This window comes from Oncorhynchus keta, chromosome 37 (genome assembly GCF_023373465.1).
Source record: "Oncorhynchus keta strain PuntledgeMale-10-30-2019 chromosome 37, Oket_V2, whole genome shotgun sequence".
Taxonomy (NCBI): Eukaryota; Metazoa; Chordata; class Actinopteri; order Salmoniformes; family Salmonidae; genus Oncorhynchus; species Oncorhynchus keta.
In genome coordinates, this window is record NC_068457.1 from 13668538 (window position 1) to 13695414 (window position 26877).

A 26877-nucleotide genomic window follows, 5' to 3' on the forward strand; every position below is an offset into this window, starting at 1 on the left:
AGCTATAGGCTATTGCATTTGTCACCTCCCATTTCTTCCGCTATTCCAATGGGATTTGAGGTGTCGCAACCTACTCAAAGGTTAAAGGTAAGACGGAATCGCGGAAGTGAGCATTTACACATGCAAGGAGTAGCTAGGGCTTTTTTCTGTGGAACAACATGTCTATGGTAAACACAAACGTATTTTTATATATATAAATATGTGCAGTTAACTAACCCAAAGTCATCTGTCAAAATGTTACTGATACGTTCCAGGTGTTAATACCTGAATCTGTTATGCATTTCTTTTTTAAAAATATTTGTAATTTTTTTGCAGTTGATCTGTTTTGAATCTTATGCATGTCGCTTAGTGTAGACGTGCATTTTCACAGATGTGTGTGGCACATAGGATTGACTTTGTCATAGTGAGATTCTTTTTTGCTGTTAAGGTATTCATCCTATTTTCAGTCAGTTAGAAATGTTTTTAATACATGGCACAATGTGGTGTGGAAGACTTCTTTGGCATCAGCTCAGTTGTCATTGTTATAATATACATATTGTCAGTATATATATATATATATATATATATATATAACTATCCTTGTGCGTACCAGAAGTCCTCCACAAGGAACATATGAACAAGTGGGGAGATATTTTCGGTCAACACAATAATATATAGATTTTTAAATGTTATGTTAGGGATTAGATGTAGAGTTAGGGTTAAGGGATAGGTTAATAAGGTTAGGGGAGTGAAATTTTGGATGGGAATCAATTATTTGGTCCCCACGAGGATAGCAATACAATACTTAATAGTATTTTCTTTTCCAAGGCTGAATTTGAAAAGGCTGCCGATGCGGTGAGGAGGCTGACCGTACAACCTAGCTACGCTGAACTAGCAGTAATATATGGTTTGTACAAGCAGGCGACACTTGGCAACATCAACACGGGTGAGTCATTCTGTTCAACCTGTCCTACAGGCTGCAACTCATTGATAAAGCCAAATCCCTGATTATTTCCTAATCTTTCTGGTACCACTTTAAGCATCAAGATATAATGACACAGTTCGTTCGGAAAGTGTTCAGACCCCTTGACCTTTTCCACATTTTGTTACATGACAGCCTTATTCTAAAATGGATTTAAAAAATAATAAACATTTTCCTCATCAATCTACACACACAAACACATAATGACAAAACAAAAACAGTTGTTTAAAAAAAAATTGTTGCAAATATGTGTGTGTATATTTTACCTTTATTTAACTATGCAAGTCAGTTAAGAACAAATTCTTATTTTCAATGACGGCCTAGGAACAGTGGGTTAACTGCCTGTTCAGGGGCAGAACGACCTTGTCAGCTCGGGGATTTGAACTTGCAACCTTCCAGGTTGCTAGTCCAACGCTCCAACCACTAGGCTACCCTGCCGCCCCGGCATAAAAAAAAGGAATACCTTATTGGCATAAGTATTCAGACCCTTTCATCCTCTGTGGGGACAAACGCGAATCAATTGCTCCGTCCTCAAATTCCGGACTTGTCTCCGTGCTGTTTGTTGCTACTTTGCCATCTGCCAAACTTGAAGGTTTTTACTTTTAATACATTTACCAATGTCTTTGTTTTTTAAAATTCAACTTTTTCACCCGGACGCTTTATCATTACATGGTTCTACAGGACCTCCACCAGCCGAAAAAGCTAAGTAGTTACATTAACACTGCCATCTAATTGCAGTCGCTGTACTCATAATATGCTGTACTCATAATATACTGAAGAACTATCGCCTTATGGTGAGGATAACTGTGTTGCAAGCACAGCTTCAGATGCAACCGTTAAGCAAGGGCAATTTAAGTGTAGGAAAGGATGAAACAGCATCTGTGCCACCAGTTAAGTACAGATCGTAGTATAAATGCAGCCAGACCATTTTGTTAAGGCTTCTGGAAAGAAATGCTGTCGGCATGCTCAACTGGTATCGCTCATTCAGCCAACAAACTTTCAACCGGTTGTCCTGAACAGTTGCCCCTTTGGCAGGTGATTTTTAAAATGTGAAAAGAACCAAATTGCAAATATTTCCAGTAAGCCTGAAACTGATCTTTGTGAAAGATAGACAACTGTATGGCAGTCAGCCTGCTTTGATAATTTGTTTACTGATAACAACCGAAATACAAAATAATTTCCAGGACATGTTTTTTAGATTCCTCCCCTGTATGTGAAAGGCAGGCAATATGTGGCATTTCTGCATGTAAATATACTGGACAAAAAGTATAAACACAACATGGCTTCATGAGCTGATCTTTTCTGCCAGCCAGGCAGCTTATTGGAGTCTGCCGCTAGCATAGTCACTGTAGTCATCGAGTAATTATCTCTGGCCCCTTCCCATTTAGCGGGAGTGTTGAGCTCTACAGCAGTCTCTCAACTCAATCGCTGGTTGAAAACTGTTTTCTGCCCCTCCCAAAATATATAATTTGTAGATAATTGGCCCTCTTTCTGGGACTCCCCCACGAACAGGAGCAAGCCTGGCTTGCTGAGGAGTGACGGACTCTATCCAAGCTGGAGGGGTGCTCTCATCTTATCCCTCAACTTAGACAGGACTCTAACTCCTCTAGCTCCACAATGAGATAGCGTGCAGGCCAGGGTGCATGCAGGCCGGCTAGGCAGCTTAGTGGAGTCAGCCGCTAGCATAGTCAGTGTAGTCCGCTTAGCTATCCCCATTGAGCCCGTGTCTGTGCCTCAATCTAGGTTGAACAAAACATGGCGGTGTTCGCCTTAACAATCTCATTGGAATAAAGACCTCTTCCATTCCTGTCATTATTGAAAGCGATTGTGATAATATCTCACATCTCAAAACAGGACTACTTAATGTTAGACACCTCACTTCCAAGGCAGTCGTAGTCAATGAACTAATCACTGTTCATAATCTTGTTGTGATTGGTCGGACTGAAACATGTCTCAAAGCCTGATTTTAATTTACTGTGTTAAATGAGGCCTCTCCTCCTGGTTACACTAGTGACCCTATACCCCGCTCATCCCAAAAACATTTGTCACAAGAAATTTGCTCCCTGGTATACAGAAAATTCCTGAGCCCTGAAGCAAGCTTCCAGATAATTGGAACGGAAATGGTGCTCCACCAAACTGCCTTCCAACTAGCTTGGGAAGGCAGTACCGTGCAATATCAAAGAGCCCTCACTGCTGCTCAATCATCATTTTTTTCCAACCTAATTGAGGAGAATAAGAACAATCCCCCCCCAAACAAATGTTATCCTGTCGCAAAGCTAAAAAGCAGCATTCAACAAGAGAGGATAGCTTTGACTTTAGCAGTGATAAATTCATGAACTTCGATGAAAACTTCATAATCGTTACAAAGCAAATTACGGACTCCACTTTTGAATCAGAGTATTTCTCCAAAGCTCAGTTGTCCTGAGTCTGCACAGAACTGCCAGGACCTAGGATCAATGGAGACAATAGTTATGGTCTCTAAACTGTCAAGCTGCCTACTGGACCCTATTCCAACTAAACGACTAAAAGAGCAACTTCCTGTGTTTGGCCCTCTTATGTAGAACATAATAAACGGCTCCCTATCCTCTGAATGTGTTCCAAACTCACTACAAGTGGCAGTAATAAAGCCTCTACTGAAAAGGCCAAACCTTTACCCAGAAAAAAGTAAATAACTATTGGCCTATATCAAATCTCTCATTCCTCTCAATTTCTTTTGAAAAAGCTACTGCCTTCCCGAAGACAAATAATGTATACGAAATGTTTCAGTCTGGTTTTAGACCCCATCATAGCACTGAGACTGCACTCATGAAGATGTTAAATTACCTTTTCTAAATGGCATCAGAACAAAGCTCTGCATCGGCCTTCATGCTCCTAAATGTTAGTGCTGCTTTTGACACCATTGATCACCACATTCTTTTGGAGAGATTAGAAACCCTAATTGGTCTACACTGACATGTTCTTGCCTGGTTTGGATCTTATCTGTTGGAAATATATCAGTTCGTCTCTGTCGATGGTTTGTCCTCTGACAAATCAATTGTAAGTTTCGGGGAACCTCAAGGTTCTAATTTAGAACCACTATTGTTTTCACTATATATTCTACCTCTTGGTGATGTCTTTCTGAAACACATCGTCAACTTTCACTACCATGTGGACGACACACAGCTGTCCATTTCGATGAAACATGGTGAATCCCCAAAATTGCCTACCCTAGAAGCCTGTTTAGACATAAAGAAGTGGAGGGCGGGATATTTTCTTTAACTTTTAAACTCCGACAAAACAGATGTTAGTCCTAGATCCCAAGAAACGAAGAGATCTGCTGTTGGATCTGACAATTAATCTTGATGTTTGTACAGTCGTCTCAAATTAAACTGTGAAGGACCTCTGTGTTACTCTGGATCTCTTTTGACGTACATATCAAGAATATTTCAAGGACCGCTTTTTTCCATCTTCGTAACATTGCAAAAATTGTGCTTTTTGTCAAATTATGTAGAAAAACTAATACATGCTTTTGTCACTTCTAGGTTAGACTACTGCAATGCTCTACTATCCGGCTACCTGGATAAAGCACTAAATAAACTTCAGTTAGTGCTAAACACAGCTGCTAGAATTCTGACAAGAAACAAAAAATGTGCTCATATTACTCCAGTGCTAGCCTCTCTACATTGGCTTCCTGTTAAGGCAAGGGCTTATTTCAAGGTTTTACTGCTAACCTACAAAGCATTACATGGGCTTGCCTGTCTCTCTGATTTGGTCCTACTGTACATATGCACGGTCACAAGATGCAGGCCTCCTTATTATCCCTATAATTTCTAAGAAAACAGCTGGAGGCAGGGCTTTCTCCTATAGAGCTCCATTGTTATGGAATGATCTGCTTATCAACGTGTGAGACACATACTCAGTCTTTAAGTCCATGCTGAAGACTCATCTCTTCAGTAGGTCCTATGATTGAGTGTAGTCTGGCCCAGGGGTGTGAAGGTGAACGGCAAGGCACTGGATCGACGAACTGCCCTTGCTGTCTCTCCACTAGGATTCTCTGCCTCTGGCCCTATTACGGGGGCTGAATCACTGGCTTACTAGTGCTCTTCCATGAATCACTGACGTGGTCTTCCTGTCTGGTTTTGCACCCCCTCTGGCTCGTGCGGTGGATGAGATCTTTGTGTGCTACACCCACCCTTGTCTCAGGGTGGTACGTTGGTGGTCTGTTGATATCCCTCTAGTGGTGTGGGTGCTGTGCTTTGGCAAAGTGAATGGGGTTATAATCCTGCCTTGTTGACCCTGTCCCCCCGGGTATCGTCGGACGGGGCCGCAGTGTCCCCCGACCCTCCCCTGTCTGTCTCCATTATCTATGCTGCAATAGTCTATGTGCCAGAGGCCTAGGGTCAGTCTGTTAAATTCTCCTGTCTTATCTGGTGTCCTGTGTGCATTTAAGTATGCTCCCTCTAATTTTCTGTCTCTCACCCTCTATCCCCTCCCTGGAGGACCTGAGCCCTAGGGTCATGCCTCAGGACTACCTGGCCTGATGACTCCTGGCTGTCCCCAGTCCACCTGGTCGTGCCGTTGCTCCAGTTTTAACTGTTCTGCCATGGCTAGGGAAGCCTGACCTGTTCACCAGACGTGCTACCTTGTTCCGTACCTGCTGTTTTCGACTCTTTCTCTACCGCACCTGCTGTCTCGACCTCTGAATGCTCGGCCTACAACCAATGTGATTATTATTTAACCCTGCTGGTCATCTATGAATGTTTAAACATCTTGAAGAACAATCTGGCCTTAGATGGCCTCTCCACCCGGCACAGCCAGAAGAGGACTGTCCACCCCTCAGAGCCTAGGTTTCTTCCTAGTTTCCTTCTTTCTAGGGAGTTGATTGCTATGAGACTTGAAATTGAGCTCAGGTGTATCCTGTTTCCATTGATCATCCTTGATGTTTCTACAACCGGATTGGGGTCCACCTGTGGTAAATTCAATTGATTGGACATGATTTGGAAAGGCACACACCTGTCTATATAAGGTCCCACAGTTGACAGTGCATGTCAGAGTAAAACAAAGCCATGAGGTCGAAGGAATTGTCCGTAGCGCTCGGAGACAGGATAGTGACGAAGCACACGGAGGTGACCAAGAACTCGATGGTCACTGAATGAACTCCAGAGTTCCTCTGTGAAGATTGGAGAATCTTCCAGAAGGACAACCATCTCTGCAGCACTCTACCAATCAGGCCTTCAAGGTAGAGTGGCCAGACTGAAGCCACTCCTCAGTAAAAGGCACAGCTTGGAGTTTGCCAAAAGGCAAAAATATGGGTGTGCCAAGCTTGTAACGTCATACCCAAGAAGACTTGAGGCTGTAATCACTGCCAAAGGTGCTTCAACAAAGTAATGAGTAAAGAGTCTGAATAATTATGTAAATGTTTCATTTACGTTTTTTTATTTTTAAATTTCTAAACCAGTTTTTGTATCGTCATTATGGGTACTGTGTGTAGATTGAGGAAAAGCAACAATTGAATCCATTTTAGAATAAGGCTGTAATGTAACAATGTCAAGTGGTCTGAATGCTTTCTGAATGCATTGTACTTATAAGAAGTTGTGAGTTTGGCCAGGAGTTTTGTGGCACTTTGAGGCACTATGCTTTTACTGATATTTCCAGCATTGTCCACTAGTGCTGCTGCAGGTAGGAAATGTTCTGTAATTGGCACAAGCGGTCTTCACTTAATCAATCCATGTCTGGTTGGCGCGGAGATCGCTTAAGCTAGGGGAGGCTTAGCGCTGAATCACACAAAGCCTATTATTTGGCAGGGAATAAGATTTGTACACCTCACTTTTCTCAAACTGATCCTCTCCAACGCACTCAGAAGTTGTATTATTTAAGGGCAGTCAATGAAAGTATATTGAAGTGAATTCGGGGAGTAGCCCTGATCAGGACTCGAACCCGGATCCATCGACTGTCAAGCCAACACCTTAACTGTACACCAAGAGGTTTGGACTTATTGGCGTAACGGTTCATGTTGGCTTGACAATCACAGTTTCAAGTCTTGGTTGGGGCTACCGCTGAAGTTTGCTACAACATATAGTACTTCCATGGTTGGTTTCATTGACTCTCCCCTTAAACTGCCCCTAATTGACAACTTTGGAGTCCGTTGGGGAGGATCAGTTTGAGCAAAGTGAGGTTTAGAATCACTGCTCTACAAACAGTATTCCTTGCCAAATAATAGGTTTTGTGCGATTTAAGATTGGCAGAGCTACGCATCCCCTGACTTAGGCCATGCCCATGCCAAACACACAACTGGATAGGGATTAATTGGAGACAGCTTGTGTCAGTTACAGAATTTCCTAGGATTTCCTACCTACAGCAAAGCTACTAGATGATGCAGGAAATGCCAATAAAAGTATTGTCTCAGTGCCCCAACTTCTGACCCTACGTTTAAGCAGTTATCAGCCTTTAAAGTGTCTTACTAAAAGGCGTATAATTTTGCCTCTATATGCATTTCTCAAGAGTTACAGAATGTATTGACTTAACAATTGTTTAGCTGCCTTTTTGTCTGTAAGTAAACCGTTTCAAACCATTCAGGGATTGACATTAAGGGTTGCCTTATTGCCTGTGGCAAGTGACCTGAACAGTTGTACCAGTTACTGTTCAGTCTTTGGGCTGAAATAAAAGATCAGAGAAATGTTCCAAATGCACAAAGTGTATTTATCCCAAATGTGTTTGCATCCCTGTTAGTGAGCATTTCTCATTTGCCAAGATAATCCATCCACCTGACAGATGTGGCATATCAAGAAGCTGAGAAAACAGCATGATCATTACACAGGTGCACCTTGGACTTGGGGACAAAGGGCCATTAAAATGTGTAGTTTTGTTCCTCCAGGTTTTTACTGAATGTGCAATTGGCATGATGACTGCAGGAATGTACACCAGAGCTGTTGCCAGAGAATTGAATCTTCATTTCTCTACCATAAGCAGTCTCCAACGTTGTTTTAGGGAATTTAGCAGTACGTCCAACTGGCCTCACAACCGCAGACCACGTGTAACCACGCCAGCCCAGGTATTCCACATCTGGCTTCTTCACAAGCTGGATGGTCTGAGACCAGCCACCTGGACAGCTGATGAAACTGTAGGTTTGCACAACCGAAGAATTTCTGCACAAACTGTCAGAAACCTTCCCAGGGAAGCTCATCTGTGTGCCAGTCGTTCTCACCAGGGTCTTGACCTAACTCTAGTTAGGCAAATGCTCACCTTCGATGGACACTGGAGAAGTGTCCTCTTCACGTATGAATCCTGGTTTCATCTGTACCAAGCAGAGCGCATGTGTGGGTGAGCGGTTTGCTGATGTCAACGTTGTGAGTAGAGTGCCTCATTGTGGGATTATGGTATGGGCAGGATACTCACCAGACATGTCACCCATTGAGCATGTTTGGGATGCTCTGGATCGACGTGTGCGACAGACAGCGTGTTCCAGTCCCCCCCCCCCCATAATACAGGAACTTTGCACAGCCATTGAAGACAAGTCAGACAACATTCCACAATGAACTGCCTGATCAACCCTATGGGAAGGAGATGTCAGGCTACATGAGGCCAATGGTAACACCAGATACTGACTGGTTTTCTGATCCACGCCCCTACTTTTATTTAAAGGTATCTAACCAACAGATGTATATTTGTATTCCCAGTCATGTGAAATCCATAGTTTAGGGTCGAATTCATTTATTTTCAATTGACTGATTTCCTTTTTATATGAACTGAACTGGAGAAGTTGTTGCTTTTTACATTTTTATTCAGTGTAGCTTATTTTTACTTTAACAGTCAAGTGATCATAATCTTCGGGTAACCAAGAAATACTCCTGACCGATGGGCAAGTGTCTTTCAGACTGCCAATACCTGCCAGTTAAAGCAATATTTTTTTGTTGTAAGAGAACTTTTAAGATGTCTGCATTGTGTCCACAGAGCGTCCGGGAATATTTGACTTCCAAGGAAAATCTAAATGGGATGGTTGGAAAGCACAGGAAGGTAAGTATTTCTTTGGACAATGTATTATTCTGCTTTTCCACTCTCTCTGTTTTGAATGTAACACAAATCTTCAATGTGTCCTGTTTCTATTTTCAATCCAATAGGAAAGTCTAAAGAAGATGCCATAAAAGAATACATTGCCTTTGTGGAAGAAATGAAAGCAAAGTATCCAATGTAGAGGTTTCTTTAGGACATTCGTGCACTTTTTTTATTTTTAGAACCATTTTATAATTAAACAATAATGCCTGAGGGGGTGTGGTATTATGGTCTCCGCTTTGCGTTGTGCCTAACCTTAGCCATGGTATATTGGTCATATACCACAAATCCCAGAGGTGCCTTATTGCTATTATAAACTGGTTACCAATGTAAACATTACAGTAAAAATAAAATGCTTTGTCATATCCGTGGTATAAGATCTGATATACCATGGTTGTCAGCCGATCAGGACTCGAACCACATTTCTTTAAATATCTGTCTTCCAAGTATAATAAAAAGTGATAATTTTCAATCATGCTGATAAATTCTCTGGACAAAAGGCTGATCATAACCAGACCTCTTTCCAGGATTTCTCTTTCACATGATGATGATGATGATGAAGAGCTGAATCCTACTACTTACTTTTTTAATATGTTCTTGTTTCTTAGGATTTCCACTGAACCCAAATGTCCTACATCTTTAAGGCCTGGTCCACTGTCCATAGTCCTAGAAATATTGCTTGAGGGAATGGCAAAAATCACAGTACAGTGCTGTTTCCCATGCCATGTCCAAGTCTTCAAGTGTGGCCAAGTGATTCTGTGGACCATTCCTCAAGTTCTAGAACTTAAGTTCCCTTGATGTCTTGAGAGTGTGTTTTTAACCGGTATGTCTAGATCTCCAGTGATTGGTGGGGAGTGGGGGGGTCTAAGGTCATGCCAGGCTGGCTGGTCCGGAACAGGGAAGCAAGGAGACCTGGGTAAGGGGAGAGACACTTTGGCTCATGGAACCATGCTGTCAGGGCTCCTCGTGTAGATGCTGCTTCAGCTTCCACCTGCGCCATCTCCTCTGTACCTCGTACTGTACTTGTGTTTGGAGGGGATGGGGATAGTGTATCATCGAGCACTAGTTAATCAGGGCTGCTGCCTAATATTAGCAATTGACCATTTATACCACTTATTTCAAATGGCATAATAGTTTTGAGAAATGGGCAAAAAACCTACCTCCCCATTTAGAAAACAGTATAGAACAGCAACTCCAAAGCCCTGAAAAGGAATAAAGGGGAATTTAGACATCAATTAGTATTCCCGCAAAGTAAAATAAGAAAAGTCAGTGAAAATTACCTGTGTTGATGCAAGAGCCAGCTCAACAAAGGTCCATATTTTGTATGTTAAACCACTGACTTTTATGGGTAAGAAGGCAAAGAGGATGTAGTACACACCAAAGAGGGTCACCGAAAGAAAAGTCGATTTGGTAAGTCTCCTGAAAATATCCAAGGAAAATGTTCAATTTTACAATACACAAAAGACACGACTCAATACTGTACACATGTTTTGAGAGATTCCATTAGTTTGCCATTGTGCTGGTCATTCAGGTTTGACTGGGCAACACTTACAGAATGTTAACACGGGTTCTGTAACACTGTTAGCAATTAAGTCATTATTTTAGCCTACATAATAAACATCCTTAATGCTTTGCTAATGGTACAGTATGGTCATGTTGACAACTCACTTGTATTGGCTGAATTCATTTCCATGCATGTCTGGCATCTGTAGTTTTCCCACCAGAATTCTTAAGATGCTCAGAAAAAATACCAAATTAATCTGCAATGGAATGGCAACAAATGATTACCGTAGGGAGTAAAAGTAATATTTACATAATCAGTTATAAAAACAAACAAATTGTATGTCACATACGCCGGATACAATGGTGGAGACTAACAGTGACGATGCTTGCTTACGAGCCCTTTCCAACAATGCAGTAGAAAGAAATACAAGAATGAAGCTAAAGTGCATTCGGAAAGTATTCAGAACCCTTGACTTTTTCCACATTTTGCTTGTTACAGCCTTCCTCAAATAGATTACATTTATTTCATCCCCCCTCATTAATCTACATCCCATAATGACAAAGCAAAAACAGGTTTTTAGAAAGTGTATTTAAAAAAAATACATATCACATTTACTTAATTATTCAGACCCTTTACTCAGTACTGTGTTGAAGCAACTTTTGGCAGAAATTACAGCCACATGTCTTCTAGGGTATGACACTACAAGCTTGGCTCATCTATACTTGGGGAGTTTCTCCCATTCTTCTCTGCAGATAACCAAGACAACGCAGGAGTGTGTGCTTAGGATCGTTGGTGAAGGTTCACCTCCCAACAGGACAATGTCTGAAGTCCTGAGTGCTCTGGAGCAGGTTGTCATCAAGGATCTCTCTGTGCTTTGCTTCGTTCCTGACTAGTCTCCCAGTCGCTGCCGCTGAAAAACATCCCCACAGCATGATCCTGCCACCACCATGCTTCACTGTAGAGATGTTGCCAGGTTTCCTTCATACGTGACGATTGGCATTCAGGCCAAGGAGGACAATCTTGGTTTCATCAGAATCTTGTTTCTCATGGTTTGAGTCCTTTTGGTGCCTTTTGGCAAACTCCAAGCGGGTTGTCATGTGCTTTTTACTTATGGCCACTCTACCATAAAGGCCTGATTGGTGGAGTGTTGCAGAGATAGTTGTCCTTCTGGAAGTTTCTCTCATCTCCACAGAGGAACTCTGGAGCTCTGTCAGTAACAATCAGGTTCTTGGTCACCTCCCTGACCAAGGCCCTTCTTCCACAATTGCTCAGTTTGGCCGGGAGGCCAGCTCTAGGAAGAGTCTTGGTTGTTCCAAACATCTTCAATTAAAGAATGATGGAGGCCACTGTGTTCTTGGGGACCTTCAATGCTGCAGACATGTTTCGGTACCCTTCCGCAGATCTGTGGCTCGACACAATCCTGTCTCGGAGCATTACGGACAATTCCTTCGACCTCATAGCTTGGTTTTTGCTCTGACGTGCACTGTCAATTTTGGGACCTTATATAGACAGGTGTGTGCCTTTCCAAATAATGTCCAATCAATTGAATTTACCACAGGTGGACTCCAAGTTTTAAAAACATCTCAAGAATGATCAACGGGACTCAATTTCGAGTCTCATAGCAAAGGGTCTGAATACTTAAGTAAACAAGGTATTTCAGTTTCACTTTGAATGATTTTGAAAAATTCCTGTTTTGACTTTGTCATTATGGAGTATTTTGTGTAGATTTGAATACATTTTTTTCTCAATCTATTTTAGAATAAGGCTGTAACATAACAATGTGGAAAAAGTCAAGGTGTCTGAATTTCCGAATGCACTGCAACAGGGAGTACCAGATCAATGTGCAGGGGTATGAGGGACCGTATTTGAGGTAGATATAGACACGAAGGCTGGATTAGGCATCAGGCTAGATCATAATAGACGTCAAATAAAGCATTAGAGTAGCAGCATATGAGTGTGTGTTGTCAGTGTGTGTGTGTGGTTTTTCTTGTGTACCAAACATTAAGAACATCTGCCCTTTCCATGACATAGACTGACCAGGTGAAAGCTATGATCCCTTATTGATGCCACTTGTTAAATCCACTCCAATCAGTGTAGATGAAGGGGAGGAGACAACATATTGTGTATGTGTGCAATTCAGAGGGTGAATGGGCAAGACCAAAGATTTAGGTGCCTTTGAATGTGGAATGGTAGTAGGTGCACCGGTTTGAATGTGTCAAGAAATGCAACACTGCTGGGTTTTTCATGCTCAACAGTTTCCTTTGTGTATCAAGAATGCTCCACTACTTAAAGGACATCCAGACAACTTGACACAACTGTGGGAATCATTGGAGTCAACGTGGGCCAGCATCTCTGTGGAACGCTTTTGATACCTTGTAGTCCATGCCCTGACAAATTAAGGCTGTTCTGAGGGCAAAAAAGAGGGTGCAACTCAATATTAGGGAAGTGTTCCTAATGTTTTGTGCACTTGGTATGTGTATATACAGTCAAATGTTTGGACACCTACTCATTCAAGGTTTTTTTTTTTTAAATACTGTTTTCTACATTGTAGAATAATAGTGAAGACATCAAAACTATGAAATTACACATGGAATCATGTTAAACAAATCCAAATGTGAGGTTCTTCAAGGTAGCCACCCTTTGCCTTGATGACAGCTTTGCACACTCTTGGCATTCTCTCAACCAGCTTCATGAGGTAGTCACCTGGAATGCATTTCAATTAAGAGGTGTGCCTTGTTAAAAGTTAATTTGTGGAATTTCTTTACTTAATGTGTTTGAACCAATCAGTTGTGTTGTGACAAGTTAGGGGTGGTATACAGAAGATAGCCCAATTTGGTAAAATACCAAGTCCATGTTATGGCAAGAACAGCTCAAATAAACAAAGGCAAACGACATTCCATCATTACTTTAAGACATGAAGGTCAGTCAATGCGGAACATTTCAAGAACTTTGAAAGTTTCTTCAAGTGCAGTCACGAAAACCATCAAGCTCTATGATGAAACTGGCTCTCATGAGGACCGACACAGGAAAGGAAGACCCAGAGTTACCTCTGCTGCAGAGGATAAGTTCAGTAGAGTTAACGTCACCTCAGATTGCAGCCCAAATAAATGCTTCACTGAGTTCAAGTAACAGATACATCTCAACATCAATTGTTCAGAGGAGACTGTGAATCAAGCCTTCATGGTTGAATTGCTGCAAAGAAACCACTACTAAAAACACCAATAAGAAGAGACTTGCTTGGGCCAAGAAACACGAGCAATGGACATGAGACCGGTGGAAATATGTTCTTTGATCTGATGAGTCCAAATTTGAGATTTTTGGTTCTAACAGCTGTGTATTTGTGAGATGCAGAGTAGGTGAACAGATTATATCTGCATGTGTGGTTCCCATCGTGAAGCACGGAGGAGGTGGTGTGATGGTGCTTTGCTGGTGACACTGTCAGTGATTTATTTAGAATTCATGGCACACTTAACCAGCATGGCTACCACAACATTCTGCAGCGATACGCCTCCCATCTGGTTTGCACTTAGTGGGACTGTCATTTGTTTTTCAACAGGACAATAACACAACACACCTCCAAGCTGTGTGAGGGCTATTTGACCATGAAGGAGAGTGATGGAGTGCTGCATAAGATGACTTGGCCTCCACAATCACCCAACCTCAACCCAATTGAGATGGTTTGGTATGAGTTGGACAACAGAGTAAAGGAAAAGCAGCCAACAAGTGCTCAGCATATGTGGGAACTCCTAGACTGTTGGAAAGCATTCCAGGTGTAGCTGGTTGAGAGAATGCCAAGAGTGTGCAAAGCTGTCATCAAGGCACAGGGTGGCTCCTTTGAAGAATCTAACATATATTTTGATTTGTTTAACACTTTTTTGGTTAGTCCACAATTCTATGAGTAATTTCATAGTTTTGATGTCTTTTTGTCAACAACACAGAAAATAGTAAAAATAAAGAAAGGGTTAATTAAATGGTTACCCAGACTATGTATGGCTATTTAGCAGTCTTATGGCTTGGGGGTAGAAGCTGTCTCGAAGCCTGTTGGTCCTCGAGCTGATGCTCTGGTACCATTTGTCAGACTGTAGCAGAGTGAACAGTGAACTTGGGTGGGTGTCTTTGGCAATTTTTTCGGGCATTCCTCTGACACTGCCTGATATAGAGGTCCTGGGGCCGGATTCACAAAACATTACTTACGAAAAAACGTATGTTTCTTAAGGGTAGAAAAAAAAGTTTGTAAGTGCAATTCCTCAAAATGTTCTTTGGAATTCATAGTTTTCTTAGGAACTTCTTTCCTAAGAACTTCGTAAATATCTTACGTGGCATTGACATTAGTGACAGGCTTATTTACTGGTTTCAAGCACGTGACTGGGATGATAAGATTTGGGCACTATAATAGTTTTGATATTTACATTTTATTACATTTATTTATCTGCACTGTCTATTTTTTGTTGTTGTTGGCTCGCGATCTCTTTATGCACAAAAACAAAAATGTATTTTCACACATTATAGCCATTAGACAAGCTATATCAAAAACAAAAATGGATAACCTCAATAAGGTGTGGTTGTTCAATAAAAAGCTCTTTAAAAACTTCATCAAACAAGAGCTTGAAGTGATGGAGGAATTAGCAGCCAAGAAAAGGTTGCTGTTGGGTACACTCAAACGGCGGGGTCACTACAAAGACCAAAAAGAGAGGATGGGTGAGAGTGGCTGAGTCTGTCTCTGACGTTGGTGGTATGGCAAGGGCCAGTCATGCTAACGTAAGAAATAGTGGTCCGACATCTAGTCGGCTGCTAAGAAGAAGGTGTTGTCCATGATAGCAGTGTTTCCAACTTAGCAAATTTGTCGCTATATTTAGCGAGTATTCAAATCCCTCTAGCGACACATTTTCAAATAATTGACTAGCGACAAGTCTAGCGACTTTTCTGGTGTTGTTGGAGACTCTGACGTGAAAGCACGTGTCGTTCTTACTCTTCTCAATGAGCAGCGGGTGCTGCCTTAGTGGACCATAAGGTTAAAAACCAAACCAAATTAAGAAAACTAGCACGCCACCATACAAACACATAAAAATCATATTTCAACCAAGCAGGTGTGACATGAAAGTCAGAAATAACAATATAATTAATGCTTTACCTTTGATGATCTTCTGTTGGCACTCCAATTTGTCCCAGAAACATCACAAATAGTCCTTTTGTTCGATACACTCCTTTTTTATATCCCCAAAATGTCCATTTATTTGGCATTTGATTCAGAAAAACACCGGTTCCAACCCGCCCAACATGACTACAAATTATCTAATAGGTTACCTGTAAACTTGGTCCGAACATTTCAAACAACTTTCCTAAAATGTAAATAATCAATAAAATTTCAGACGGAATATACTGTCTTCAATAGCGGATAATATCAAAGGTTGCGTGCCCCAAACAAAAGGGTCCACTTGGCTTGACACTCATTCTGATTAGCCGTACTTCTTCATTTCTCAAAGGAAAAACATCAATCAATTTCTAAAGACTGTTGACATCTAGGGGAAGCCATAGGAACTGCAACCAGGTGCCTCTTAAATCTAGTTACCCATAGAAACCACAGTGAACTCAACAAAACAACATTTCTGGATGGTTTGTCTTCTGGGTTTCACCTGCCAAATAAGTTATGTTATACTCACAGACATTATATGAACAGTTTTAGAAACTTTAGAGTGTTCTCTATCCAAATCGACATGCATATCCTAGCTTCTGGGCCTGAGTAGCAGGCAGTTTACTTTGGGCACGCTTTTCATCCGGACGTGAAAATACTGCCCCCTATCCCAAAGAGGTTATTAAGAAGGTTTTGTGAATCTGGCCCCTGAATGGCAGGGAGCTCGGTCCCAGTATTATACTGAGCCTTCCACACCACCCACTGTAGCGCTTTGCGGTCGAGAGCATTGCATTTTCCATACCAAGCGGTCATGCACCCAGTCAAAATGCTCTCTGGTGCAGCTGTATAACTTTTTTGCTGATTCGAGGGCCCTTGCCAAATCTTTTTGGCCCAAGGGGGAAGAGACATTGTTGTGCCCTCTTCATGTCTGTGTGGGTGTGTGTTTACACCATGTTAAGACCTTAGTGATGTGGACGCCAAGGAACCGGAAGCACTCGACCTGCTCCACTACAGCCCCGTCAATGTGGATTGGGATATTCTCTGGGTGAACAGGGAACAGCCTCCGTGTTGAGGGTCAGCATGGCGGAGGTGTTGTTGCCTACCCTCACCATCTGGGGCCCGGCCTGTCAGGAAGTCCAGGATCCAGTTGCAGAGATTCAGTCCCAGGGTCCCGATCTTGGAGGGGAATATGGTGTTGAATGCTGAGCTGTAGTTTATGAACCGCAATTTCACATAGTTATTTCCTCTCTTGTCCAGGTGGGAAAGGACAGTGTGAAATGCAATTGAGATGGCATCATCTGTGGATCTGTAGGGGCAGTACGCTAATCAGAGTGGTTCCAGGGTGTCTGGGATGATGGTGTTGATGTGTGACATGACCAGCCTTCCAACGCTCTTTTGCACACCAATATCTCTACCTGTACATGACCATCTGATCATTTATCACTCCAGTGTTAATCTGCAAAATTGTAATTATTCGCCTACCTCCTCATGCCTTTTGCACACAATGTATATAGACTCTCCTTTTCTCTACTGTATTATTGACTTGTTAATTGACTTGTTTACTCCATGTGTGTTGTCTGTTCACACTGCTATGCTTTATCTTGGCCAGGTCGCAGTTGCAAATGAGAACTTGTTCTCAACTAGCCTACCTGGTTAAATAAAGGTGAAATAAATAAAAGTAAATAAAAAAACGCACTTCATAATTACAGACAGATGTGATGTGCTACAGGGTGATAGTCATTTAGGCAGTTTACCTTGGAGTTCCTGGGAACAGGTACAATGGTGGTCAGCTTGAAACATGTTAGGATTACAATCCAGGACAAGGAGAGCTTGAAAATGTCCGTGAAGACACTTGCCAGTTGGTCTGCGTATGCTCTGAGAACGTGCCCTGGTATTCCATATCGAACAATGCATAGGCCTAATCATTAGTTATCACCAGCGATTGATGCACTTACAATTATGAAGAGTAGGACTGGTAATCGGAGAATCCACCAAACCCAGTCATGTACCCTTGTCTCGCAGCAGCTTGAGGAGAAAGGGAAACATATGCATGTATGTGAACTATGATGACGGAATTGTCATGGACTATTTTAAACAGGCGACATCCCATTCATCTGTATCTCACCCTTCATCCTCATAGAAGTATTTTGCCAAGCCCCAGGATACAATGACAATCATTGGCAAACCTATGTAGGAAAACAAAATAGAAACGGTTTAGTTAAATCCAACCCTCTCATTTCAGTTAATAATTCACTATCAAGTCTGTCTTTTAACAGATCAAAATTACATGACATTGCTAGATGACAATGACACAACATAACAGCCAGGGGTGGGGTGGGGGTCTAACACAACATAACAGCCAGGGGTGGTGGTCTAACACATCATAACAGCCAGGGTGGGGTGGGGGTCTAACACATCATAACAGCCAGGGGTGGTGGTCTAACACATCATAACAGCCAGGGTGGGGTGGGGGTCTACACATCATAACAGCCAGGGGTGGTGGTCTAACACATAACAGCCAGGGTGGGGTGGGGGTCTAACACATCATAATAGCCAGGGGTGGTGGTCTAACACATCATAACAGCCAGGGTGGGGTGGGGGTCTAACACAACATAACAGCCAGGGGTGGGGTGGGGTGGGGGTCTAACACATCATAACAGCCAGGGGTGGGGTGGGGGTCTAACACATCATAACAGCCAGTGGTGGGGTGGGGGTCTAACACAACATAACAGCCAGGGGTGGGGTGGGGGTCTAAAACATAACAGCCAGAGGTGGTGGTCTAACACATCATAACAGCCAGGGGTGGGGTGGGGGTCTAACACAACATAACAGCCAGGGGTGGGGGTCTAACACATCAGAACAGCCAGGGGTGGGGGTCTAACATAACATAACAGCCAGGGGTGGGGTGGGAGTCTAACACAACATAACAGTCTAACACATAACAGCCAGGGGTGGGGGTCTAACACAACATAACAGCCAGGGGTGGGGTGGGAGTCTAACACATCATAACAGCCAGGGGTGGGGGTCTAACACAACATAACAGCCAGGGGTGGGGTCTAACACAACATAACAGCCAGGGGTGGGGTGGGAGTCTAACACAACATAACAGCCAGAGGTGGGGGTCTAACACAACATAACAGCCAGGGGTGGGGGTCTAACACATAACAGCCAGGGGTGGGGGTCTAACACAACATAACAGCCAGGGGTGGGGTGGGGTCTAACACAACATAACAGCCAGGGGTGGGGGTCTAACACAACATAACAGCCAGGGGTGGGGGCCAGGGTCTAACACATAACAGCCAGGGGTGGGGGGTGGGGTGGGAGGGTCTAACACAACATAACAGCCAGGGGTGGGGGTCTAACACAACATAACAGCCAGGGGTGGTGGTCTAACACATCATAACAGCCAGGGTGGGGTGGGGGTCTAACACATCATAACAGCCAGGGGTGGTGGTCTAACACATCATAACAGCCAGGGTGGGGTGGGGGTCTAACACAACATAACAGCCAGGGGTGGGGTGGGGGTCTAACACATCATAACAGCCAGGGGTGGGGTGGGGTCTAACACAACATAACAGCCAGGGGTGGGGTGGGGGTCTAACACATAACAGCCAGAGGGGTGGGGGTCTAACATAACAGCCAGGGGTGGTGGTCTAACACATCATAACAGCCAGGGGTGGGGGTCTAACAGAACATAACAGCCAGGGGTGGGGGTCTAACACAACATAACAGCCAGGGGTGGGGTCTAACACAACATAACAGCCAGGGGTGGGGGTCTAACACAACATAACAGCCAGGGGTGGGGGTCTAACACAACATAACAGCCAGGGGTGGGGGTGGGGGTCTAACACAACATAACAGCCAGGGGTGGGGTGGGGGTCTAACACAACATAACAGCCAGGGGTGGGGGTCTAACACAACATAACAGCCAGGGGTGGGGGTCTAACACAACAGCCAGGGGTGGGGGTCCAGGGGTAACACAACATAACAGCCAGGGGTGGGGGTCTAACACAACATAACAGCCAGGGGTGGGGTGGGGGTCTAACACATCATAACAGCCAGGGTGGGGGTCTAACACAACATAACAGCCAGGGGTGGTGGTCTAACACATCATAACAGCCAGGGGTGGGGGTCTAACACAACATAACAGCCAGGGGTGGGGGTCTAACACATCAGAACAGCCAGGGGTGGGGGTCTAACATAACATAACAGCCAGGGGTGGGGTGGGAGTCTAACACATCATAACAGCCAGGGGTGGGGGTCTAACACAACATAACAGCCAGGGGTGGGGTGGGGGTCTAACACAACATAACAGCCAGGGGTGGGGTGGGGGTCTAACACAACATAACAGCCAGGGGTGGGGGTCTAACACAACATAACAGCCAGGGGTGGGGGTCTAACACATAACAGCCAGGGGTGGGGGTCTAACACAACATAACAGCCAGGGGTGGGGTCTAACACAACATAACAGCCAGGGGTGGTGGTCTAACACATCATAACAGCCAGGGTGGGGTGGGGGTCTAACACATCATAACAGCCAGGGGTGGTGGTCTAACACATCATAACAGCCAGGGGGTGGGGTGGGGGTCTAACACAACATAACAGCCAGGGGTGGGGTGGGGGTGGGGGTCTAACACATCATAACAGCCAGGGGTGGGGTGGTGGTCTAACACATCATAACAGCCAGGGTGGGGGTCTAACACATCATAACAGCCAGGGTGGGGTGGGAGTCTAACACATCATAACAGCCAGGGGTGGGGGTCTAACACATCATAACAGCCAGGGGTGGGGGGGGGTCTAACACAACATAACAGCCAGGGGTGGGGTGGGGTCTAACACATAACAGCCAGGGGTGGGGTCTAACACAACATAACAGCCAGGGGTGGGGTGGGGGTCTAACACAACATAACAGCCAGGGGTGTGGGTCTAACACATAACAGCCAGGGGTGGGGGTCTAACACAACATAACAGCCAGGGGTGGGGGTCTAACACAACATAACAGCCAGGGGTGGGGTGGGAGTCTAACACAACATAACAGCCAGGGGTGGGGGTCTAACACATAACAGCCAGGGGTGGGGGTCTAACACAACATAACAGCCAGGGGTGGGGGGGGTCTAACACATAACAGCCGTGGGGGGGGGTCTAACACAACATAACAGCCAGGGGTGGGGGTCTAACACAACATAACAGCCAGGGGGTGGGGTGGGGGTCTAACACATAACAGCCAGGGGTGGGGGTCTAACACAACATAACAGCCAGGGGTGGGGGTCTAACACAACATAACAGCCAGGGGTGGTGGTCTAACACATCATAACAGCCAGGGTGGGGTGGGGGTCTAACACATCATAACAGCCAGGGGTGGTGGTCTAACACATCATAACAGCCAGGGTGGGGTGGGGGTCTAACACAACATAACAGCCAGGGGTGGGGTGGGGGTCTAACACATCATAACAGCCAGGGGTGGGGTGGGGGTCTAACACAACATAACAGCCAGGGGTGGGGTGGGGGTCTAACACATAACAGCCAGAGGTGGGGGTCTAACACAACATAACAGCCAGGGGTGGTGGTCTAACACATCATAACAGCCAGGGGTGGGGGTCTAACACAACATAACAGCCAGGGGGGGTGGGGGTCTAACACAACATAACAGCCAGGGGTGGGGGGTCTAACACAACATAACAGCCAGGGGTGGGGGCCAGGGGTCTAACACAACATAACAGCCAGGGGTGGGGGTCTAACACATCACAGCCAGGGGGGGTGGGGGTCTAACAGCCAGGGGTGGGGTGGGGGTCTAACACAACATAACAGCCAGGGGTGGGGTGGGGGTCTAACACATCATAACAGCCAGGGGGTGGGGTGGGGGTCTAACACATAACAGCCAGGGGTGGGGGTCTAATACCACATAACAGCCAGGGGTGGGGGTCTAACACAACATAACAGCCAGGGGTGGGGTGGGGGTCTAACACATAACAGCCAGGGGTGGGTTTTGGGTCTAACACATCATAATAGCCAGGGGTGGGGTGGGGGTCTAACACATAACAGCCAGGGGTGGGTTTTGGGTCTAACACATCATAACAGCCAGGGGTGGGGTGGGGGTCTAACACAACATAACAGCCAGGGGTGGGGTGGGGGTCTAACACATAACAGCCAGAGGTGGTGGTCTAACACATCATAACAGCCAGGGGTGGGGGTCTAACAGAACATAACAGCCAGGGGTGGGGTGGGAGTCTAACACAACATAACAGCCAGAGGTGGGGGTCTAACACAACATAACAGCCAGGGGTGGGGTGGGGGTCTAACACAACATAACAGCCAGGGGTGGGGGTCTAACACATCATAACAGCCAGGGGTGGGGGTCTAACACAACATAACAGCCAGGGGTGGGGGTCTAACACAACATAACAGCCAGGGGTGGGGTGGGGGTCTAACACAACATAACAGCCAGGGGTGGGGGTCTAACACATCATAACAGCCAGGGGTGGGGTGGGGGTCTAACACAACATAACAGTCAGGGGTGGGGTGGGGGTCTAACACATAACAGCCAGGGGTGGGGTGGGGGTCTAACACATAACAGCCAGGGGTGGGGGTCTAATACCACATAACAGCCAGGGGTGGGGGTCTAACACAACATAACAGCCAGGGGGTGGGGGGTCTAACACAACATAACAGCCAGGGGGGGGTCTAACACAACATAACAGCCAGGGGTGGGTTTTGGGTCTAACACATCATAATAGCCAGGGGTGGGGTGGGGGTCTAACACATAACAGCCAGGGGTGGGTGGGGTCTTAACACATAACAGCCAGGGTGGGGGTCTAACACATCATAACAGCCAGGGGTGGGGTGGGGGTCTAACACAACATAACAGCCAGGGGTGGGGTGGGGTCTAACACATCATAACAGCCAGGGGTGGGGGTTTTGCCAGGGGTCTAACACATCATAACAGCCAGGGGTGGGGGTGGGGTGGGGGTCTAACACAACATAACAGCCAGGGGTGGGGTGGCCAGGGGTGGGGTGGGGGTCTAACACAACATAACAGCCAGGGGTGGGGTGGGGGTCTAACACATCAGCCAGGGGTAACAGCCAGGGGTGGGGTGGGGGTCTAACACATCATAACAGCCAGGGGTGGGGTGGGGTCTAACACATCATAACAGCCAGGGGTGGGATGGGGGGGGGTCTAACACATCATAACAGCCAGGGGTGGGGTCTAACACATAACAGCCAGGGTGGGGTCTAACACATCATAACAGCCAGGGGTGGGGGTGGGGGTCTAACACATAACAGCCAGGGTGGGGTGGGGTCTAACACATCATAACAGCCAGGGGTAACAGCCAGGGGTGGGGTGGGGGTCTAACACATCATAACAGCCAGGGGTGGGGTCTAACACATCATAACAGCCAGGTTGGGGTCTAACACATCATAACAGCCAGGGGTGGGGTCTAACACATCATAACAGCCAGGGGTCTAACACATCATAACAGCCAGGGGTGGGGTGCCAGGGGTCTAACACATCATAACAGCCAGGGGTGGGGTTGGGGTCTAACACATCATAACAGCCAGGGGTGGGGTGGGGGTCTAACACATCATAACAGCCAGGGGTGGGGTGGGGGTCTAACACATCATAACAGCCAGGGGTGGGGTCTAACACATCATAACAGGGGGTCTAACACATCATAACAGCCAGGGGTGGGGTGGGGGTCTAACACATCATAACAGCCAGGGGTGGGGTTGGGGTCTAACACACAACAGCCAGGGGCGGCGGTCCAACACCAGGGGTGGGGTGGGAGTCTCTCACCTTCTGATTTGAAGAAATCGGGACAGTTGTGTGATGCAGTTTCCCCTACAAAAGCAGGAGACCAGCAATTCAAGTGGTCCCACATACCCTTGCAGTCTGAATAAGAAAAACAAATCAGGTACAGTCTTCTTTTTTCTCTCAAATTCTAATCATCAAAGTGTGTCAAATGTTGGGGGGGGGGAATACATGTGTTTGGTGGTTTGTTGTCATACATTTTAAGGCAAACAGTACAACGGCAGTCCTTGTTTGATCGTTGTGAATCATTTACATTTTAGTCATTTAGCAGACGCTCATATCCAGAGTGATTTACAGGAGCAATTGGGGTTAAGTGCCTTGCTCAAGGACACGTCGACAGATTTTTGACCTAGTCGGTTCGGGGATTCTAACCAGTGACTTTTCAGTTACTTGCTCAACACTCTTAGGCTACCTGCCGACCATAGTACAGTAATAACAAGAGGAGCAAACAAACATCTCTGATAATGAGCTGTTCTCACCATCATGACAGTAACGTTGAACTCAAAGGGGGCAAGTAACCACAATGATAATCCGGTATGTTGAGATGTAACCTACTCTACTGCCACTAGAGGGAAACCTAGTCCACTGTCAAACTGGCCTGGTTCCCAGTGATGTGCTGATGTGTGGTGCTGTTTCAGATTTTGATACCTGTGGGACTGGAAATTATTATACTCTTATGTGGTATGCATATCATATAATGCCGTTAACAAAAAATAATCTAAGAACATTGACTATTATGGAATAGAGAAGGAACATGTTGCCCTATATTTGTTTAGCTTAGGAAAACATGACAAACCATGCCGGGTGTGAATTTCTAAGGGGGAAAAAATACAAACGGTCTCATCTCACCTGGTTGGGGAGTTTTGGACACATTATGCAGTCGCAACTCATGAAGGCACCTCTCCTCCTCTCTAATAAGAATGATGTACGGCTCACAGTCTGCTTGAACCTTTCATAGTTAATAAGAAAAATAATGTGTGCATGTGTCATCTCCCCATAGCCTACAGTGCCAGAAGGTATTCACACCCATTGACTTTTTCCACATTTTGTTGTTAGACTGAATTTAGAATGGATTAAATGTAGTTGTTTTTTTTGTCACTGGAATTAAGTGGAATTATGTTGGTTTTTTATGTTTACAAGTTAATAACAAGCTGAAATGTCTTGAGTCAATAAGTATTGTTATGGCAAGCCTAAATAAGTTCAGGAGTAAACATATGTTAACAAGTTGCATGTTTTTTAAAAATGTTTTTTATGACTAACTCATCTCTGTACCCCACACATACAATTATCTGTAAGGTCCCTCAGTCGAGCAGTCAATTTCAAACACAGATTCAACCAGAAAACCATGGAGGTTTTCCAATGCCTCGCAAAGAAGGGCACCTATTGGTAGATGGGTAAAAATGTTAAAAAGCAGATATTGAATATCCATTTGAGCATGGTGAAGTTATTCATTACACTTTGAATTGTGTATCAATACACCCAGTGACTACAAAGATACAGGCGTTCTTCCTAACTCAGTTGCTGGAGTGGAAGGAAACCACTCAGGGATTTCGCCATGGGGCCAATGATGACTTTAAAACAGTTAGAGTTTAATAGCTGTGGTAGGAGGAAACTGAGGATGGATCAACATTGTAGTTACTCCACAATACTAACTTAATTGACAGAGTGAAAAAAGGAAGCCTGTACAGAACAAAAATATTCAAAAATATGCATCCTGTTTGCAACAAGGCACTAAAGTAATGCAGCAAAGAATTTTGCAAAACAATGTACTTTTTGTCCTGAATACAAGGTGTTATGTTTGGGGGAAATTCAACATAACACATATGGAGAGGACCACTCTCCATATTTTCGAGCATAGTGGTGGCTGCATCATGTTATGGGTTTGCTTGTAATCGTTGGAATGGGCACAGGCAAAATCCTTGAAGAAAACCTGGTTATGTGTGCTTTCCACCAGACACTGGGAGATTAATTCACATTTCAGCAGGACAATGACCTAAAACATAAGGCCACATCTACACTGGAGTGTTCCTGAATTGCCGAGTTACAGTTTTGATTTAAATCTGCTTTAAAACCTATGGCAAGATTTGAAAATGGTTGTCTAGCAATGATCAACAACCTATTTGACAGCGCTTGAAGAATTCTGAAAAGAACAATGGGCAAATGTTTCACAATCCTGCTGTGGAAAACTCTTAGAGAGACTTACCCAGAAAAGACCAACAGCTGTAGTCTCTGCCAAATGTGAAAATAATACACACTGAGTATAACAAACATTAGGAACACCTTCCTAATATATATATATATAATATAAATATATATATGTTTTTTTTTTTACTAAATGTTAGACACCCCACTCACGCTTTCATATTAAAGTATTATGTAGATCATTGACAAAAATAAATAAATATGTATCCCACTTTGTAACAACAAAATGTGGAAAAGGTCAAGGGGTGTGAATCATTTCTGAGTGTATAACACATAACAAATATTCCTTAGTTTGTAATTTTCTCAAAATCTAAAGGCATAACCTTCAAACCTAGATTCTCTTTCCATGACATAGTAGACTGACCAGGTGAAAGCTATGATCCATTATTGATGTCACTTGTTAAATCCACTTCAAATCAGTCAAGGTAAGGAAACAGGTTAAAGAAGGATTGTGAAGCCTTGAGACATGGATTGTGTGTGTCAATTCAAATGTGAATGGGCAAGACTAAATATTTAAGTGCCTTTGACCAGGGTATGGTAGTAGGTGCCAGGTGCACCAGTTTGAGTGTGTCAAGAACTGCAGCACTGCTGGGGGTTTCCACGCGCAACAGTTTCCCGTGTGTATTAAGAATGGTCCAGACCAGACATCCAGGTATCTTGGCACAACTGTGGGAAGCATTGGATTCAACATGGGCCAGCATCCCTGTGGAACGCTTTCGAAACCTTGTAGAGTCCATGTCCTAACGAACTGAGGCTGTTCTGAGGGCAAAAGGGGGTGCAACTCAGTATTAGGAAGGTGTTCCTAATGTTTCGTACACTCAGTGTATAAGTATGTACCTCTTCCAAACATGCCCAGCTGTTTCAAACACACGCCTGTATTCTTACCTTCATGTACATGCCCAGTAGGATTCCAATAATTCCAATATGCATTTTGTCAGTCACAAGCATTATTTACCAGTAAACTGTAACCTAATTATAGACTTGAATGAACTGTAAGCTGACTTTCGGTACTAAAAGTCTGAAATAATCGTCCAATTCAAAGCAGCAAGCCATCAATCAGCATCCACTGGCTTTGTCCAAACCAACTGCATGTTTTGTTTGTGCAGTTCTTACAACTGACCTTTTTATAATAGACTAGTAACAAAGACGATATTATATGAAGATAAGCAGAAACTGCTTCTCCAATAGAAATCCCCGATAACGCTTGTAGGCGAAGTCATGGCGATGTTGGCTCGCTAAACTCA

At 44.5% G+C, this 26877-nt stretch overlaps 2 protein-coding genes across 3 annotated transcripts; one reads left to right on the plus strand and one right to left on the minus strand.

The window, feature by feature from the left end:
• Positions 1 to 68: 68 nt before the first annotated feature.
• LOC118370240 (acyl-CoA-binding protein-like) lies at positions 69 to 9461 on the plus strand. The gene is made up of 4 exons (XM_035755161.2): positions 69 to 167; positions 808 to 925; positions 8891 to 8953; positions 9058 to 9461. The coding sequence occupies exons 1-4, from the start codon at positions 159 to 161 to the stop codon at positions 9129 to 9131; spliced, it is 264 nt and encodes an 87-aa protein (XP_035611054.1). The 5' UTR covers positions 69 to 158; the 3' UTR covers positions 9132 to 9461.
• Positions 9462 to 10059: 598 nt separating this feature from the next.
• Positions 10060 to 26747, minus strand: LOC118370238 (vasoactive intestinal polypeptide receptor 2-like). Of its 2 annotated transcripts, none has more exons than XM_052499238.1 (7): positions 26519 to 26747; positions 23417 to 23512; positions 17750 to 17810; positions 17580 to 17649; positions 10658 to 10749; positions 10270 to 10408; positions 10060 to 10191 (listed from the first exon to the last, which is right to left on the minus strand). In XM_052499238.1, the coding sequence occupies exons 2-7, from the start codon at positions 23499 to 23501 to the stop codon at positions 10108 to 10110; spliced, it is 531 nt and encodes a 176-aa protein (XP_052355198.1). In that variant the 5' UTR covers positions 23502 to 23512; positions 26519 to 26747; the 3' UTR covers positions 10060 to 10107. The 2 variants fall into 2 exon arrangements, with proteins under 2 accessions (XP_052355198.1, XP_052355197.1); XM_052499237.1 differs by lacking the exon at positions 26519 to 26747 and adding an exon at positions 24281 to 25466.
• Positions 26748 to 26877: the final 130 nt, after the last annotated feature.